Below are 19780 nucleotides of genomic sequence, written 5' to 3' on the forward strand. Positions count from 1 at the left end.
CGCACTCTCCCGCCCCTTGCATAGCACTGGGGTAGGAGTAGGTGTCCAGTCCCCAGGCAGCAGGGGCAGGGCCTTGGCCAGCATCTGGGTGCCAGCAGGGCAGGGGCGGAGCCCCAGGGTGGGGCGTGGCGGGGGGTGGGGGGCAGGGGAAGATGAGGGATTTAAAACACTCCTTGGGGAGGCTTCCAAGCTCCCAGCTCACCACCAGCCTGCCCGTGGTCACCATGTGGTTCCTGGTTCTGTGCCTTGCCCTGTCCCTGGCGGGGACTGGTGAGACAGTGGGGACGATGTGGGAGGGGGAATGGGCCTGACTCTCATGCTCCCTCACCTCCCCACGACCTCTTCTCCTCCCACAGTCCACCCCAGACCCAGGTCCCAGGCTCTTTCCCAGGCCCTTAAAGTCCTACCCCAGCCTGTCCTCTTTGTCACAGTCCTCACTCTTGCCCTAAGTCCCTGCTCCCTCCCAGGAACCCCCAGAACTATCTTCTCTTCCTCACTCAGACCCTGCTCTGAGCCACTTGACCAAAGGGGCAGAGCCTGGGCCACCTCTGTCTCCCTCTTTGGGGGGCTCCAACTCTTCCAAGGAGTGCACCCAGTCCCGATCACCCCCTCTCACCTTCTAGTTCTCTATGGCTCTGGCACCTGAGTCTGCAAATCCTTCGGCATCCTGGTGACTTTTCCCACCCAGCTGTCAGCTCTCAACTAGGTCTTCCACTGCCTGGCATCTGCTTCCCTTGAAATCTTCCCAGGACCCCCAAATCCCACCAGACACCTATGCTTCTCCCCACACAGACTTGCTGGCCCGTGACTCCAGGTGGGGCCCCCATCCTGGTATGAGGATTCTACAAATGTCTCTTCCTTTCCCAAGTCTTACCCCTGAACCCTGATCCAGCATCGCCCCCTCTTCTCCCTGAGGAACAACACCGGAAACTCCAACTACAGATTCCTTTCCTTGTAGAATTTCCTTCCTCCCCAGGCTCCAGGCTTCCCCAAGTGAATCCCTCCAGTTTGGCACTGGTTTTCTGGACTTCCCTCCAGGAACCCAAATACCTTCAGAGCCCAGCTGGCCTGCCCCACCCCCCACCCGGACTCCAGCACATGACTCTCAAGCCCCACATCAAGTGTGTCCTCCCTGCATTCCCACAGCTGCTTGGCCCCAATATGCCTCCATCTTCATTCCTGTCCAGACTACCCCCCCCCGCCCCCCGCAGAGAACCCCAGATCCTTCCACTACCCTCAGACCCTGAACCTCATCTGCATGACAATCACCCAATCCAGAAGAACAACCATCTGGCTCTGTCTCCTCCTGAGCCCCCTCCCAGTCCTGGCCCCAACCCCAGTTCCAGGGACCCACCCCTCTCACAAAGCCATTCCTGTTCAAGGCCCAAGCCCCCAAGGGATCTTCTCCCTGCCCCAATCAAAGGACCTCAAATCACAGCCAGACTCCTTAGCCCAGATGCTATTCTTGACCTCTCAGACCTCCTTCCCTGCATCTTCCAGAACCCCCAAAGCCCAAAATGACCCTAACTAATCCCTCAGCCTGGGATTCTTGGAACCCCCAAAACCTTTCTACCCAGCTCTTGAGCCACTGTCTCGGAGCACACATTCTCTGTTTCTAGCTTCCTTTTTCCCCTCTCAGAACTCACAATTTTCTGCTCCCCAGTCCAAGACCCCAAATCTCCCCCACATTGCCCAATCCCCACACCACATGCTGCTCCAGATGCTGCCTTCTTGTCTCCTGCCTGATCCTTGTGGTTGGCTCTGTTCTCAGCATCCTCTCCCCACCCAGGACCCACCACCAACCCACAACCCCAGGGATGGCTCTAGAATTCCAGAACCTTCCCAAAATCCCTGCCCTCTCCCCAGAACCCTGTCCTGCTCCCCTGCCCCAACATCCCTCCAACCGCAGGCACGCACGGCACAGCTGCCTCTCCTAGCCCTGGCCCTCCGGGCCCCACTGCCACCCCCCACCTGCCCTGACCCAGCACCCCCTGCAGGTGCCGCACCCCCTGTTCAGTCCCGGATCATAGGCGGCTGGGATTGTACGAAGAATTCTCAACCGTGGCAGGCAGCTCTGTACCATTACAGCAAGTTCCAGTGTGGGGGTGTCCTGGTGCACCCAGAGTGGGTGCTCACCGCTGCCCACTGCATAAACGAGTGAGTGGGGGCAGGGCATTGGGGACGACGGGGTATCTGTGCTCTCACTGTCTGGGCACTGCCCCTGGGTTAGCCTCAGGGGAGGCTGGGGAACTGAGGGAAACAAAGGTGGTCCTCCTCTAGGTCCCATGGAGAGTGGCAGGGATGACCCCAGGGAAGCCCTCCCAGACAGCCTGTGTCTCTCTGTCTCTCCTTACAACTATCTTCCTGTGTCTCCCCGCCCTGTCTCTCTGCGTGTCTCAGCCCCTGGTGCTGTCGGTGTCTGACTGTGATTTATCTCTATCTCCCACTCTCTCCTGTTCTGGTATCTGTGTGTGTCCCTGTGTCTGTCCTCCTCTGGGTCCCTCTGCTGCATCCCTGTCACTGTATGTCGCACTCTTCATCTCTCTGCCCCATCTCTCCTTGGGTCTCTGCCCCATTGCTGCTGAACACCCCCCAGGACGGGAGTGAGAGGGACCTCCAGAGAACAGGAAGGGACTATCCCGACATGTGTGTCTATGACAAGGATGCCCTGCAGGGGTACACACGGAGGGCTGTTTCTGCTGGTGCCCTGTTGGGGCTCCGAAGGAAGGAGGAGGAGAGGGGGAGGAGGAAGGTAGGCAGGGGGTGGAGCAAGGGGGAGAAGGTCCAGAGAGGGACTGGACCGACCTTGGGCTGGTGGCCAGGCTACCCGCTGCTGGGAACCAGCCCCACAGCCCCTGCTGCAGCTGAACCAGTCCCAGGCCCCCCCTCCTCCCGCGACCTCCCCCTCTGCTCTCTCTCAGGCTGCTCCTCACACTTCCTGTAGTCTTCACTCTCTCCCTTTGTGCTCTCTCTCTTTCACTCTCCTCGTCTTCCTCTCTGGCTTTGACCTGTCACGTCCTTCTGTCTCACTTATGGTTTTTCCTCGTAGCTCTTTTCCTTCTCAACTGTCTCTCTCCCCATTTCTCCATGTGTCTGTCTGTCTTCGGGACCCTCCCTGGTCTCTTCTCCCTATCCTGCCTCTCTATCCTCATTCCTTGGGGCCCCCTCTCTCCTCAGCAATTACCAGCTCTGGCTGGGTCGCTACAACCTGTTCCAGCATGAAGACACAAGAAGCTTCCCTCACCCTGAATCAACCTGAGTCTCCTGAAGAACCATACCCGTCTCCCAGAAGAGGACTACAGTCATGACCTCATGCTGCTGCGCCTCGCAGAGCCCGCTCAGATTACAGATGCTGTGAGGGTCCTGGACCTGCCCACCCAGGAACCCCAAGTGGGGAGCACCTGCTATGCCTCTGGCTGGGGCAGCATTGAACCCGATAAGTGTATGCCAGGGCCAGACCCTGCAGCCTTTAGTCCAGACACTTGGCTGTCGGGAGGAGGGGGCTGGGGTCTGGACTCTGGACCTGAGGGAGGACTGGCTGAGGAGTCACCTGGGGTCTGGCCACCACCCTTTTTCTCTCTGGTCTCTAGTCATATACCCAAATGATCTCCAGTGTGTGGACCTCGAACTCCTCCTGTCCAATGATGTATGTGGCAACACCTACACCGGGTCACACGCGTTGAGCCCGACCCTGCGCTGGGGCAGTGACGCAAGAAGGTTCAGACTTAGAGGTTGTGAGGTGCCCACGTTTTACTGTGGTGGAGAAGTCAGGGAGGGCGAGGGGGTAGGAAATCTTATCGCAGGCCACGCCTTTCTGGGGGAGAGGCCGGTTCTCTAGCGGGGCGTAGCTACATTAAATGCTGGAACGCAGTGTCCTGCGGGGGGCGTGACTGGATCTCCTGGGGCAGGACTCGCCCTCAGAAAGCGAGGGGTTCCCACGCTGGAGGGCACCTTCGGGGCGTGGCTAGGCTAGGCACCCAGGGAATGGCCCTAGCTAGGTCCGGACACCGGGCCACACCTACTGGTTTGCGGGCTGAGGAGTGCAGAAACCCCGCCGGAGGGGCGGTGTCACACTGCAGGGGTGGGGGCAGCTCAGGCTTCAGTGGGCGGGAACAGAGCTGCAAAGGGTAGGCCCCAGCTCGAGGGGTGGGGTTTCCTCGGAAGGCAAGGCAGGTTCTTTGGGAGTGGGGCGTCGAAGGGAGGTCTCATCTCGGGAACGTGGCCACGATGAGGGGGCGGGCCCGCTATCCTGACTGAGGTCACCGGCAGCATCCTGAGAAGCTCGGGTGCGCCTGCTTAGAGAGTGGCGGAGGTGACTGCGTGGGGCTGCTGCCCCGTGTGCTTGCGGTCCGCGGGGACGGCTGTTCGGACTCGCGTCTCTGGCTCTGCTGCTGCGAGGCCCACCGACGACAGCTCACCCGCCGCTCCTGGAAGGACGTCCCTTGGCTCCACATGCCCAAGTGGTTGAAGTAGTTCAGAGCTCCTGGGGGCCGGGGGCTAGTGGGCCGTGGAACTCCGAGCGCCGCCCTAGGCCCCGCCTCTTCCCACGAGGCCGCCTCCCCTCGGGTCCGCCCCTCTCCCGGTCCCTTGCCCTGCCTCGAGCTCTCCCCGGCTCCGCCCCCTGCCCCCCCCCCGAAGCACCCCCTCTTCCTCCCGAGTCCCCCACCCCCTCACCGACCCACAGCATCAAGGCACCAGCGCCCCAGCACAGATAGGTGGTCACCAGGTAGGACACATGTGGCCTCGGCCTCGGTTATTGGCCCCTTCTGAGAATTACGTCTCTTTTTCGCCCTTCCCTACATTGCCTACTTTTTGAGCAGTGCGAGCCTGCTTCAGCCAAATAAGCTAAGACTCCATCTGCTTTGTTTCTGGCAAACTGTGTATCTTTCACACATAACCAGAAACCTACCCAGAATGTAAAAGCTTAGTCATATATACAGAATAGCAAGATTCCTGTGGGGTTCAATCACAGAATCCTGGTAGAGGGCTGCTCATGACACATCCTTGCCTTCTGGGGCCACAAAGAGTCATATGACTCTGGCTGTGCCAATCTCAGTGCCCCACAACCCAGGCCATGGTGACTGGCCCAAAGATGGGTACATGAGCAAAGCCAACCAGTCAGGCTCTGCCCTGGGACTTTTTCTAACTGAAGCGGCTAAGGGCTTTTTTCCCCTAGTCTATAGGATTGTGAGCCTGTGCCTGAGCCCTGGACCCCGTTTGAAGGGGGCAGGAGATCTGATAGAGTAAAACTAAGAAAGGAACACAGACAAGAGTAGAGGAGAAAGAGCTGAGATGACATTCAAGTCATCCCAGAGACTAACCCATCTTGTGGTTTGGTCAGAAGTAGACATTTGTGGCATAAGCCTTAATGCCCATCCCCACTCACACCTCATCAGTGCATTGCATTGCTCTGGCCACTATATTGGGTTCGGGGTACTCGTGGGACCTGATCACACAAGACTTCTGCCAGAACTTTTTGTGTTTTTTTCCTGCCTGACCTGAGGCCCACATTGTTAGCATTTCTGCCAGTTGTTTGTCCGCCTGCTCTCAGATCCATTCCCCACCCTCCCCTGTTCTGTATTGCAAGGACTACATTTCTGAGCCTCCTTTGCTCACTAGCTTAGCAGTATGCTTGGCTAATGGGCAGCACCAGCAGAAGACTGGCTCTGGAAGAAGAGGACAAGCCAGGGCATTTATTTCCCTCTCACTAAAGCCACCACCACCACTTCAGCTGGTGTCTTTAGCAGTAGCCACATTTTTTTTTTCTGTGATTCTAGCCACCTCTAAGCAAATCCTACATGAGTCTATGCCTTCCAGATGGCTCCAGCTTCCGGGCTCTGCTAATACCACCACCTCCCTTTGTTCTGTCTCTACCTTTACTACCCTCTGAAGCATCTAGAATGATTTCTTTTTAAAAAAATTTTTTAAGATTTTATTTATTTATTCATTAGAGACACACAGAGAGAGGGGTGGGGCAGAGACACAGGCAGAGGGAGATGTAGGCTCCACGCAGGGAGCCCAATGCGGGACTCGATCCCGGGACCCCAGGATCATGTCCTGAGCTGAAGGCAGACGCCCAACCACTGAGCCACCCTGGCACCCCTAGAATGATGTATTTTCTTAACTAGATCCTGACTTACTACTATGTGGAATGAAGCCAAATAAATTAGCCGAGAAACAGACTATAATGACTGATGCTATTACTTGGCTCTTGAATTCAGCCCTGCCTGAAAGCATTCCTACTCTCACCCTTTTTCATTTAGGTGAGACCATAAATTTCTTCACTCAAGCCATTTCAGGTTAGATTTCCTATTATTTATGATCTAAAGACTCCTGACTAATTCAAACCCTTTCCATAAGTTGGCAAGGAGCACAGGATTCAATGCTGCCCGCATACCATACTCTAGAATCACAATCAAACCCTAACACACAGACACACACACACTCACACACACACAACCAGAATTGAATTTTCACCAAAAATCTAGAGGGACAAGAACTCCCCAATCCTGAAAAGTAATTGGTAAAGTCTCAGAGGCAAAGGTGGACAAATTAGAACATAAAAATTCCAAATTTCTACACCTTAAGAAAACCCCTCATAACCTATATGTTATGTTTCTATGCCAGCCATAAACATTGTACATTCTTAGCCTTGAATAAATGATGATTTACTTTTAAAAAGAGAATTGTAATACTGTCTTGTGTGTTTTTTAAGTGTCAAGCATATACAGTATCTATAGAGACATACCTATATGTATGGGTGTGTATGTATGTGTTTGTAGATGTTTATAAAGCCATTTTGTGTATAGACATAGCTATTTTCTCAGATGTGCAGAAAATAAGACTAGAAGAATACACACGAGCTAAAAGATGTCTTAGTAGCATCAGTTGTCCCCAGGAAGGGGAATGAGTAGGATGGTGGACAGAAATGCTAGAGGGAAACTTGCACTTGTTCACATGTTGAACCATATAAATATAGTGTCTGTTCAAATAAAAGTAACTTAAATTTTAAAATCACACAAAGTTACCATTTTAGAGCAAAGGGGAAATGAAATGAACATTCACTACTCACTCTCTCTGTCTTCCCAGCACCTCTGAACACTAGTCCACATTTGGAATATTTTCCCCAACACAGGCATCCACAGTTTCCAGGAAGGAAACCAGCCTCCCAAACAGTTAAGACCTCAGCACATGACCAGACTCTACCAATAAAGAGCCACACTACACTTGGAATCCGCCTCCAATAGTAGGCATGGACCCTATTCGGCTAGGTGTGGCCACAGCTACCTCCAGGGTCCCAGGGCACCAGAGAAAAGGGTTCCCCAGTGGAGTCCAGGCCCCAGAGATGGGGGTGCACAGGGCAAGCGGCAGTGTCACACCCAACCAGCCAGCCCTCCAGGGGTTTTTTGGGCATGATCCTGATCACTTGTCCCTGGGAGCCCAATTCTCTGGCCTTCCACAGATTCTGCAAACTCCCCCAACATCCTGTATAAATCTATTTTCTACTTAAACTAGCTTCAATTGGCTTTGTTGCTTATCATGAGAATCCTGACTCCTCTAGGGAGTGTATATCAACGCCATACAAAGTCTCCCCAAGCTCTTCTGAAGCACTGCTATTCTGCTCTTGGGAATACCCCCAGGGTAATTGTGCTCCAAAACAGTATCATAAATATGGGAGGAAGTTGCGAGCTGTTGTTTTTGCCCACTTCCCATATCCATTCCCACTCTTCTGGCAATAGCAACTTAACTTTGTTCAGAGGAACTCTCTGCCCACCTTTTGTCCTTCTGCTTCTGACAGAAATGACCCCTCCACTTACTCGTAAGAAAAGCATGTGATCTAGACCCAGCCAGTCATAGCATGACATCTTCCTGACCACAGCAACTTTTGTGGAACAGAGTGAGAAATCCCAGGGAAGTAAATCTGATCCCATCAGAGCTAATCCTGAGATCCTTGCTTGAAGGCTACAGAAGACAACTTACTGTCTTTTCTCCGGGTGTTCACAAAAAGAGGACAGAATCTGGGTGCTGCTGATGGGCCCCATTGCCACTGCATGGACATAGATGGCCTGAGGGCCCAATACAGAGGAAGTTCACAGAGACATGGCAAGAGATAAGTCCCCTAATGACACCCTCTAAGCACCATGATCCAGTAGTACCTGAACCAGAGCTAGATCTTTGTCTCTATTCTTTTCCATAATGTACATCCACCAACTTGAGTTTGGGAGGTATACAAGAAAGAGATATCCAAAATAAGTAAATAAGATTAATACCACACAGTGTTGCAGAAGTATCATGAACTTACTTGAGATCTGAAATAAAGGTAGGTGCAATTGGCTGGGAAAAAAAAATCCTTATAATAGCTAACTCTGCTGTAGTGCTTGATACGTGCCAGGCATGATTCTAATCCGTCTATGTGTTGTCTTGTTTTTTAACATTTTCTTTATTTATTTGAGAGAGAAAGTGACAGAGTGAGCAAGAACACAAATAAGGAGAGAAGCAGACTCCCTGATGAGCAGGGAGCCCAATGTGAGGCTGAATCCCAGGACTCTGGGATCACAGCACAAGCTCAAGGCAGATGCTTCACCAACTGAGCCACCCAGGCACCCTGTCTTTTACATATTTTAACTTGCTAATTCATCAAACAATGCATGATTAGGGATTACTACCACTACCATTTTAGAAACAAGGAAGCTGAAGCACAAAGAGATTAAAGATTATGCCCAAGATCACCCAGCTGACAAGTGGTTAGGCCAAGACTCACACCCAGGCACCCTAGATCCAGGTTCTGGTCAGCTTCCTGTTGCAGTGCTCAAAAGCACCAGAAACACACAGAGACCTACAAGGAAGCAAAAAGTTTCTGAAGGAGTTGGAAATCATTTTGGGTTGGTTTTTTTTTTTTTTTTAGGATTTGATTTATTTATTCATGAGAGACACACAGAGAGAGAGAGGCAGAGACACAGGCAGCAGGAGAAGCAGACAACATGCAGGGAGCCTGATATGGGACTCAATCCTGGGACTCCGGGATCACACTCTGAGCCAAAGGCAGATGCTTAATCACTGAGTCACCCAGACATCCTGACTTTTGAATTTTTTTTTAATCATCTTGTTTAAAAAATACTGTTTTAAAAAATGAGGGAGAGGGACACCTGGTGGCATAGTCAGAAGAATAACTGACTCCTGGTTTCAGCTCAGGTCAGAATCTCCAGGTCCTGAGATCAAGCCCCATCTCAGGCAACAGGCTCAGCACAAAGTCAGCTTGAGGCTCTCTCTCCCTCTTCCTCTGCCCTACCCCCCTTCACTTGTGTGCTCCCTCTCTCTCTCTCTCTCTCTCAAATAAATAAATAAATAAATATTTTTTAAAAGTTAGGAAAAGTGGGTGCCCAGGTGGCTTAGTCAGTGAAGATCTGCCTTCGGCTCAGGTCAAGATTCCAGGGTTCTGGGATCCGGTCCTGCATTGGGCTCCTTGCTCGGTGGGGAGTCTGCTTTGCCCTCTACCCCTCCACCCTGCTCCTTCTCTATCTCTTTCTCTTATGAATCAGTTAAAAAAAAAAAAACTTAAAAAAAAACAAATATAAAGTATAAAAATATAACAATTCAAGGCAAGAACATATAAACTGATGGGTGCATCCATGGTATCTAGTTATTTTTTGTTTTTTTAAAAAATATATTTATTTATTTATTCATGAGAGATACATAAAGAGAGGCAGAGACATAGGCAGAGGGAGAAACAGGCTCCCAGAGGGGAGTCCAATGCAGAACTCAATCTCAGGACCCCGGGATCATGAACTGACCAAAGGCAGATGCTCCACCACTGAGCCACCCAGGTGCCCTTGTTTTCATTTGACAGGGGAGCAGGTTGAGGCTGGAGAGAGGTGGCCACTATGTCAAGGTGACCCTGGGTACTAGGAAAACTCCAGACCATGTTCAGCTACCACCCATGGAGAATTTAAGTGTAACCTGATGCCTCTACTCTGGACAAGTTGAAGGTGGATTTTCATTATACCCCACATGACCCTCACTTCTTCAGGCTCCTTGAAGCTACCCCCTGCTGTCAGCCTCCCCTCAGGCTCCTTCTGTGCTCTCTTCTCACTGCCTCCCTCCTGCCTGCTGCACTCAGCCAGGGCCTCCACCCTCCTCCAGCTGGTACTGGCTGGGTGCAGCCTCGATGCCCAGCTGTTCAGCTCACACCCTCCGTCCGTCTTTGGAGGACAACAACCCCACCCTTGCTTTCTTAAGCCCCCTGTCCACCACATCCGCATTCCCCCGACCTTGCCAGGGACCTTGGCCCAGTTCCTGACCCTGGCAGGCATTTGGTCTGCCTGTGCAAATTCCTGCCCCAGGGTGGGTGTCTGTGTGTCTTGCTGTGACCTTCAGGGGTCATAACCCCCATTGCCCAGTAGTGGATCTCGGTCTTATGACCTTGAAATATCCCTGTTTAGGTAGCCTTATGCATGGTGCTCTGTGTGTGTGTGTGTGTTTGCGTGTGGTGGGCTTTCAAAGCCCTGTGTCCACATGTGGGAACCAGGTCCCCTGTGTGAAATTTAGGTGTGAGCTTTGAGGTCCAAATCAGTGTCTGTGTGTGGGTGTGCACGCACATACCCATGCCTGAACTGTCCAGATTCATACATACCTATGAAGGTCTGTGCTGTGATGATTTCTGAAGCTGCTAACCCATGCAGATGCAGGTGAATTTCAGCTTAAATTGCTCTCGACATCGGTTCCTAAGTTTGGAACACTGGCTGTGCCTCTAGGTTTGCCCATGACCTTGTGTGGCCACATGCGCATTTGGCTGAGATGTTCTGACTCTAGAGCCAAGACTGTGTGTCATACATACCGAGTGCCCACATCCACTTGATGGTCTATGACAGCTTGGTGACCTTGAATGGCTGGTTCCAAGTAGCCATCTTCCTGGTCCCGGTCTCCACTTCTCACCTCAGGGGACTTCTTGACTTCTGATCCTTTCCCACCTATGTGCTCTCCCAGAATCCTATAGTACACGGGAAAGGGCCAAGGGCAGGGGGACAGTCCTGGAGCAAAGCAGCAGCACTTGTAAAAGCCAACAGAAGGCAGGGCTAAAAAATTCAAGGACAGGGATGTCTTCAGAGGTTGGAGGAAAGCACAAATGAAAAACACGTCGTATGGGCAGAGTGCACGCAAAGGTGTGGGGCCCAGGGGAAAGCCTCTGTCCGCAGGGATCCTCCTCTGCCCCTTCTCCCAGCGGTCCAGGACGACACTGACAAGATACTGGGAGGCGAAGAGTGTGAGCCCCACTCCCAGCCATGGCAAGTGGCCCTCTTTGAGCGTGGACGGTTCAACTGCGGTGCTTCCCTCATCTCTGCGCACTGGGTGCTGTCTGCAGCCCACTGCCAAACCCGGTATGAAGGCAGGGCTCAAAGTCCTCAGGGGCACCAAGGGTCTAGAGATCAGAGAATCTCGGACTGTGAGGAGGAAAGAGCCCAGCCTAGGGGCTGAGTTCCAGGTGGCCGCACCTCCTTGGTCCCGAGAGGCCAGAGGCGGCCACTACTACTGGCTTCAGCGCCCCGGGCAGGGGCGGAAGGGCATCTCCAGATTCCCAAAGGGGGGGTCCCCAGCTTGCCCACTCTTTGATCTCTGTGCCTCCTGCTCGCTCCACCTGCGATAATCACCTGCCCGCACAGCTTCATGAGAGCGCGCCTGGGCGAGCACAATCTGCGCAAGCGCGATGGTCCCGAGCAGTTGAGGACCTTGGCTCGCGTCATCCCACACCCGCTCTATGAAGCACACAGCCATCGCCACGACGTCATGTTGCTACGTCTAACCCGGCCCGCGCGCCTCTCGCGGCAAGTGCGCCCCGTGGCGCTGCCCACGCGTTGCCCCCAACCGGCCGAGGCCTGCGTGGTGTCCGGCTGGGGGCTGGTGTCTGACCACAAGCCTGGGACCAAAGGGAGCACAGACTCACAAGGTGCGTGACAGGAGGGGCTGGGTGTCAGGCCTCCAGGGACCCTAGCCCTCCAGGGCTCTTGGGCGAGGCAGGCAAGGGCCTGAAAATACAGATTCACTCCAAGTCCACTGTCCTCCCCAGTGAGTCTCCCAGATGCCCTGCATTGTGCCAACATCAGTGTTATCCCGGCCGCCTCTTGTAACAAGGACTACCCAGGGCGCCTGATGGACTCTATGGTGTGTGCAGGAACAGAGGGTGGAGGCACCGAGTCCTGTGAGGTCAGAGCCACGGGGTAGGGGAAATGGTTTGGGAGTTGGGATGGGGTAAGGTTGTGCTTGCTTTGGGCCACAGAAGATGTAGGCATAGGTTTGGGGATGGAGAAGAAAGAGCAGTTAGAATGGGGCCGGGGGGGGGGGGAGACTGAAGATGAGGTTGAGTTGAGTTTGGGGTGGATGATGTGGTGTTCGGTTTGCAACATCCTGAGCTTGAGTTAGGGATAGGAATGGGCTTGGTTTGATTTTTTTTTTTTTTTTAAGATTTATTTGTTTTCAGGAGAGAGAGAGCAGAAGGTGAGGAGGGGGCAAAGAGAGAGAGGGAGAGAGAGAGAATGTCAAGCAGACGCTCTGCTGAGCGCATGGAGCCTGGAGCCTGGAGCATGATGGGGGGCTCCATCCCAGGGCCCCAACCCAAAGTCAAGATCTGACGCTAATCAACTGTGCCACCCCGCACTCTGCTTTCATTTCTTTTTATTTCATTTATTCATGAGAGACAGAGAGGGAGGCAGAGACACAGGCAGAGGGAGAAGCAGACTCCTTGCAGGGAGCCTGATGTGGGACTGGATCCTGGGTCTCCAGGATCACGCCCTGGGCTGAAGGAGGCACTAAACCGCTGAGCCACCTAGGCTCCCCAAAACCTCAACCCCCCTGGTTTTATTTTAAATGGAAAATATGTTGGGTGGAATTGGGGACAGGGTACATTTTGTCTAGGATGTGACAGACATGATGACTGGGATTGGTTGTGTTGCCAGTGAGGATAGGCGTAGGTCTGGTTTGACTCTGAATGGGGAAGATGTAGGGGCTGGCCTGGGTTGGGGTTACACAGGGAGGACTGAACACGGGTTGGCCGAGTTGTATTGATTGTGTTGGCACGGGTTTCGGTTGGATTGGTGTGGCTTACATTGGGTTATATTGAGTTGGGGTGGGGTGGGATGGCATGCGGTGGGGTGGGGTGGGATTGGAGTTTGACCGAGATGGTCAATGGTGATTAGGATAAGGATGGGGACACTGGATCCAGAAGTTTCCCATTCAAACTCTCCCTTCTCCACACAGGGTGACTCCGGGGGACCCCTGGTCTGTAGGGGAGTCCTGCAGGGCATTGTGTCCTGGGGTGACATCCCCTGTGACACTACCACCAAGCCTGGTGTCTATACCAAAGTCTGCAGCTACTTGGAGTGGATCAAGGAAACCATGAAGAGGAACTAACTATTTGGGCCTGACACCGGTGTCTCTGGCTGAGCACAAGCTCCCACAGCTGGCCAACAACCCCATCCTGACCTGGGACAGAAGGGACAGAATCAAGCCATCCCTCAAGACCTCATTTGTCCAAGGCCCACATGTTAGGACTTGTCCCGTCTTAGGCCAGAGCCGGTGCTCAAGGTCACCTGTTGAAACACTGAGATAACAAGAGTGCTGATGCAAGTTTCTCTGTAGGAGTTTCTGTGACTTTCTCCTGGCGATGAAGGGTATTGGGAACCAGACACTGGGAGCAGACCCAGAGCCTCTGTACGTTGTTCCTTTTCACCCACTGCCCCGATGCCTCCCTGAAGAGAAGTGGCTTGAAGGAGGGCTCCCTCCATTCCCATATGCATAGGATCAGCTGTGTAATCTTTAGGAAAAGGCCCAATGCCACTCAGCTCTGATTTCCCCATCATAAAACAGAGCTCATCAAATTGCTTACCTCACAGGGTTGTAAGGGATCAAATGAGGAAGTTCACATGAACTGATTCAAATAGTGCCTGGCCCTGGGCAAATATATCTCTGGACCCCAGTGAAAGGACCCAGCACACTCTAGATGATCAAGAATGACTTCATTTTCTTCGATATTTAGCTGTGGGCTTCCTGGTGGCCAGGCAAAAGGGCCAGTGCTCTCCTCCCCTTAGACACACAGCGGAGGCTGGTTACCCTGTGGCCGACTTTAATTTTACAGAAGAGCCAAGGGAATGTGCCTTTGAATTTAACATTGAGGCTGCAGATTTCTGGTTCCCGATTCTCAACAGAGATCACCCCAAAAGGTGATTTTCAAGGTCACTGAGTGTTGGACTACAACAACCTGGCTCCTGTGACCTAAATATTTTGAATCAGACTCTGTGGAGGGGACACTCTTGACCATAGAAGGCAGATAGTCTGGTACTCGTGGAACTTTGGAGGATATAACCTTGAGCATCCAGATCTGGGGAGCATGGAGTGGGGGCAGGGCGTAATGGGATTCCAACATTGCCTGGGGGCAAAAAGAACTCTGGATTTTGAAATGTGAGGGAACTTAATCAGGGAGACAACTGAAACTTCATCGTTCTGGATCTGGGGGCACTAGGATTGTGGTGGTAGGTACCCTAAGAAATCATCTGGAGAGAAACAACAGAAAGGGACCTAGATCCTGAGTCAGGAACTGCAAGAACCAGGGTGTTCTGAGAGCTGAGCCTTACCTTTCAGAGGCAGCAGAAGCTGGGAATCTACACTCTGGCTCCAAGTGGTGCAGGGAGAAGGGATTCAGAGCCCCACTGCTGGTGTTTGAAGATACACCGGGTTTTCGGGTTTTGGGGTGTGTGACTTTACTTGGGGTTCCGGTATGCAGGGCTTTGTATTGGAGGTCAGAGATTCCTCCACTCTCTGTTTCTTGTCCCCCTCACACCCTCCACATCCTCTCACTGGCTGTGTCTCCAAGAGCAGGGGCCCAGGAGCTCCAGGCCCTGCCCTGTCTGGCCTCAGGCCCCAGGAATGCTTCCAGGATAATCAGACCCTGCAGAACAACAGGTGCGCACTCTCCCGCCCCTTGCATAGCACTGGGGTAGGAGTAGGTGTCCAGTCCCCAGGCAGCAGGGGCAGGGCCTTGACCAGCATCTGGGTGCCAGCAGGGCAGGGGCGGAGCCCCAGGGTGGGGCGTGGCGGGGGGGGCGGGGAAGATGAGGGATTTAAAACACTCCTTGGGGAGGCTTCCAAGCTCCCAGCTCACCACCAGCCTGCCCGTGGTCACCATGTGGTTCCTGGTTCTGTGCCTTGCCCTGTCCCTGGCGGGGACTGGTGAGACAGTGGGGACGATGTGGGAGGGGGAATGGGCCTGACTCTCATGCTCCCTCACCTCCCCACGACCTCTTCTCCTCCCGCAGTCCACCCCAGACCCAGGTCCCAGGCTCTTTCCCAGGCCCTTAAAGTCCTACCCCAGCCTGTCCTCTTTGTCACAGTCCTCACTCTTGCCCTAAGTCCCTGCTCCCTCCCAGGAACCCCCAGAACTATCTTCTCTTCCTCACTCAGACCCTGCTCTGAGCCACTTGACCAAAGGGGCAGAGCCTGAGCCACCTCTGTCTCCCTCTTTGGGGGGCTCCAACTCTTCCAAGAAGTGCACCCGTCCCGATCACCCCCTCTCACCTTCTAGTTCTCTATGGCTCTGGCACCTGAGTCTGCAAATCCTTCGGCACCCTGGTGACTTTTCCCACCCAGCTGTCAGCTCTCAACTAGGTCTTCCACTTCCTGGCATCTGCTTCCCTTGAAATCTTCCCAGGACCCCCAAATCCCACCAGACACCTATGCTTCTCCCCACACAGACTTGCTGGCCCGTGACTCCAGGTGGGGCCCCCATCCTGGTATGAGGATTCTACAAATGTCTCTTCCTTTCCCAAGTCTTACCCCTGAACCCTGATCCAGCATCGCCCCCTCTTCTCCCTGAGGAACAACACCGGAAACTCCAACTACAGATTCCTTTCCTTGTAGAATTTCCTTCCTCCCCAGGCTCCAGGCTTCCCCAAGTGAATCCCTCCAGTTTGGCACTGGTTTTCTGGACTTCCCTCCAGGAACCCAAATACCTTCAGAGCCCAGCTGGCCTGCCCCACCCCCCACCCGGACTCCAGCACATGACTCTCAAACCCCACATCAAGTGTGTCCTCCCTGCATTCCCACAGCTGCTTGGCCCCAATATGCCTCCATCTTCATTCCTGTCCAGACTACCCCCCCCCGCCCCCCGCAGAGAACCCCAGATCCTTCCACTACCCTCAGACCCTGAACCTCATCTGCATGACAATCACCCAATCCAGAAGAACAACCATCTGGCTCTGTCTCCTCCTGAGCCCCCTCCCAGTCCTGGCCCCAACCCCAGTTCCAGGGACCCACCCCTCTCACAAAGCCATTCCTGTTCAAGGCCCAAGCCCCCAAGGGATCTTCTCCCTGCCCCAATCAAAGGACCTCAAATCACAGCCAGACTCCTTAGCCCAGATGCTATTTCTTGACCTCTCAGACCTCCTTCCCTGCATCTTCCAGAACCCCCAAAGCCCAAAATGACCCTAACTAATCCCTCAGCCTGGGATTCTTGGAACCCCCAAAACCTTTCTACCCAGCTCTTGAGCCACTGTCTCGGAGCACACATTCTCTGTTTCTAGCTTCCTTTTTCCCCTCTCAGAACTCACAATTTTCTGCTCCCCAGTCCAAGACCCCAAATCTCCCCCACATTGCCCAATCCCCACACCACATGCTGCTCCAGATGCTGCCTTCTTGTCTCCTGCCTGATCCTTGTGGTTGGCTCTGTTCTCAGCATCCTCTCCCCACCCAGGACCCACCACCAACCCACAACCCCAGGGATGGCTCTAGAATTCCAGAACCTTCCCAAAATCCCTGCCCTCTCCCCAGAACCCTGTCCTGCTCCCCTGCCCCAACATCCCTCCAACTGCACGCATGCACGGCACAGCTGCCTCTCCTAGCCCTGGCCCTCCGGGCCCCACTGCCACCCCCCACCTGCCCTGACCCAGCACCCCCTGCAGGTGCCGCACCCCCTGTTCAGTCCCGGATCATAGGCGGCTGGGATTGTACGAAGAATTCTCAACCGTGGCAGGCAGCTCTGTACCATTACAGCAAGTTCCAGTGTGGGGGTGTCCTGGTGCACCCAGAGTGGGTGCTCACCGCTGCCCACTGCATAAACGAGTGAGTGGGGGCAGGGCATTGGGGACGACGGGGTATCTGTGCTCTCACTGTCTGGGCACTGCCCCTGGGTTAGCCTCAGGGGAGGCTGGGGAACTGAGGGAAACAAAGGTGGTCCTCCTCTAGGTCCCATGGAGAGTGGCAGGGATGACCCCAGGGAAGCCCTCCCAGACAGCCTGTGTCTCTCTGTCTCTCCTTACAACTATCTTCCTGTGTCTCCCCGCCCTGTCTCTCTGCGTGTCTCAGCCCCTGGTGCTGTCGGTGTCTGACTGTGATTTATCTCTATCTCCCACTCTCTCCTGTTCTGGTATCTGTGTGTGTCCCTGTGTCTGTCCTCCTCTGGGTCCCTCTGCTGCATCCCTGTCACTGTATGTCGCACTCTTCATCTCTCTGCCCCATCTCTCCTTGGGTCTCTGCCCCATTGCTGCTGAACACCCCCCAGGACGGGAGTGAGAGGGACCTCCAGAGAACAGGAAGGGACTATCCCGACATGTGTGTCTATGACAAGGATGCCCTGCAGGGGTACACACGGAGGGCTGTTTCTGCTGGTGCCCTGTTGGGGCTCCGAAGGAAGGAGGAGGAGAGGGGGAGGAGGAAGGTAGGCAGGGGGTGGAGCAAGGGGGAGAAGGTCCAGAGAGGGACAGGACCGACCTTGGGCTGGTGGCCAGGCTACCCGCTGCTGGGAACCAGCCCCACAGCCCCTGCTGCAGCTAAACCAGTCCCAGGCCCCCCCTCCTCCCGCGACCTCCCCCTCTGCTCTCTCTCAGGCTGCTCCTCACACTTCCTGTAGTCTTCACTCTCTCCCTTTGTGCTCTCTCTCTTTCACTCTCCTCGTCTTCCTCTCTGGCTTTGACCTGTCACGTCCTTCTGTCTCACTTATGGTTTTTCCTCGTAGCTCTTTTCCTTCTCAACTGTCTCTCTCCCCATTTCTCCATGTGTCTGTCTGTCTTCGGGACCCTCCCTGGTCTCTTCTCCCTATCCTGCCTCTCTATCCTCATTCCTTGGGGCCCCCTCTCTCCTCAGCAATTACCAGCTCTGGCTGGGTCGCTACAACCTGTTCGAGCATGAAGACACGGCCCAGTTTGTCCAGGTCAGAGAGAGCTTCCCTCACCCTGAATTCAACCTGAGTCTCCTGAAGAACCATACCCGCCTCCCAGAAGAGGACTACAGTCATGACCTCATGTTGCTGCGCCTCGCAGAGCCCGCTCAGATTACAGATGCTGTGAGGGTCCTGGACCTGCCCACCCAGGAACCCCAAGTGGGGAGCACCTGCTATGCCTCTGGCTGGGGCAGCATCGAACCCGATAAGTGTATGCCAGGGCCAGACCCTGCAGCCTTTAGTCCAGACACTTGGCTGTCGGGAGGAGGGGGCTGGGGTCTGGACTCTGGACCTGAGGGAGGACCGGCTGAGGAGTCACCTGGGGTCTGGCCACCACCCTTTTTCTCTCTGGTCTGTAGTCATATACCCAGATGATCTCCAGTGTGTGGACCTCGAACTCCTGTCCAATGATATATGTGCCAATGCCCACTCCCAGAAGATTACAGAGTTCATGCTGTGTGCTGGACACCTGGAGGGCGGCAAGGATACCTGTGTGGTGAGCCAGACTGTCCCCCACCCCCACCCCCAGGCATCATGGAATTGGGGGAGGGGACTTAGGTTCCAGACTGCCTACTGCAGTCTCCATTGCTTCCCAACACCAGCTCCCCCAAGGGAGCCTCTGGGCCCTCCCCCTGCCCCTTTTCCTTCCCATACCCTCATCGTGATATCACACCAATCTCCGTCCACATCAGATTCCATCCCTTCCTCCTTCACCTATTTACTGTCTAGTCAGAGAAAGCTGTTTGGGAGAGGTGACATCAGAGATGAGTCCTGAAGGTCAGAGGGTCAGGTAGATGGATCCCTCTCCTCTTCCTAACTGACCTGTCTGATGGGACTATTCTCCTGGACCCCGTGCTGTGGGCAAAAACTGGACCCTGAACTCCCATCCCCATTGGCCAAGCCTTGAACCCGGAGGCTGTCCTCTCTGGTGGAATCCCACCTGCCCTCTGGAGAGAACTGTGTCCTTTCTGGGAGCTGGGGAGTCACAGTCTGCCTCTGTGAGCCAGCTGTTAGAGCTGGTGCTGTTAGAGCTGGTGCTGTTAGAGCTGGTGCTTAGGCTGACCTTTCCTTTCTTCTCCCCCTTGTTTTGCAGGGTGACTCAGGGGGCCCACTGATCTGCGATGGTGTGCTTCAAGGAATTACATCCTGGGGCCACGTCCCATGTGGCAGTCCCAATATGCCTGCGGTCTACACCAAAGTGATTTCACACCTGGAGTGGATCAAGGAGACCATGACAGCCAACCCCTGAATGCAACCATCATGTACCTACCCCCTGTAAAATCAAATACGCATCAAATTAAATACGCATCAACTTCACATCACATTTGGTATCATCTGGCCTTCCAGACTCTGGGTGCCTGGAAGCCAGGAACCCATCCCACCTGTGTACAGCCACTCCAGCCCTATCAGTCCCTAGGCAGGAGGCGAGCAGGAAGGAGCAGACGTAGGCATAGACAAGCCTGCAGAGAGGCTCCGACCCCAAAGGGCAAAAGGCAGGGACTTGAGACCAATTGGCACACCAGTTCACACACATTGGGCCCTACCCTGCGCTGGGGCAGTGATGCAAGGAAGGGTCAGACT

The 19780-nt window shown here is 54.1% G+C and overlaps 2 protein-coding genes and 1 pseudogene across 2 annotated transcripts; all 3 read left to right on the forward strand.

Annotated features, from left to right (window-relative positions):
- The first annotated feature begins 209 nt into the window (after nucleotides 1-209).
- Nucleotides 210-6686, forward strand: LOC121484808 (annotated as a pseudogene).
- Nucleotides 6687-7252: 566 nt separating this feature from the next.
- Nucleotides 7253-13401, forward strand: LOC121478893 (kallikrein-15-like). The gene is made up of 5 exons (XM_041734330.1): nucleotides 7253-7271; nucleotides 11219-11375; nucleotides 11658-11941; nucleotides 12062-12198; nucleotides 13249-13401. The coding sequence occupies exons 1-5, from the start codon at nucleotides 7253-7255 to the stop codon at nucleotides 13399-13401; spliced, it is 750 nt and encodes a 249-aa protein (XP_041590264.1).
- Nucleotides 13402-15114: 1713 nt separating this feature from the next.
- On the forward strand, nucleotides 15115-19516 carry LOC121484807 (kallikrein-1-like). Its single transcript, XM_041744514.1, has 5 exons — nucleotides 15115-15216; nucleotides 16944-17103; nucleotides 18124-18410; nucleotides 18559-18695; nucleotides 19293-19516. The coding sequence occupies exons 1-5, from the start codon at nucleotides 15171-15173 to the stop codon at nucleotides 19446-19448; spliced, it is 786 nt and encodes a 261-aa protein (XP_041600448.1). The 5' UTR covers nucleotides 15115-15170; the 3' UTR covers nucleotides 19449-19516.
- Nucleotides 19517-19780: the final 264 nt, after the last annotated feature.

Source organism: Vulpes lagopus, chromosome 2 (assembly GCF_018345385.1).
Source record: "Vulpes lagopus strain Blue_001 chromosome 2, ASM1834538v1, whole genome shotgun sequence".
Taxonomy (NCBI): Eukaryota; Metazoa; Chordata; class Mammalia; order Carnivora; family Canidae; genus Vulpes; species Vulpes lagopus.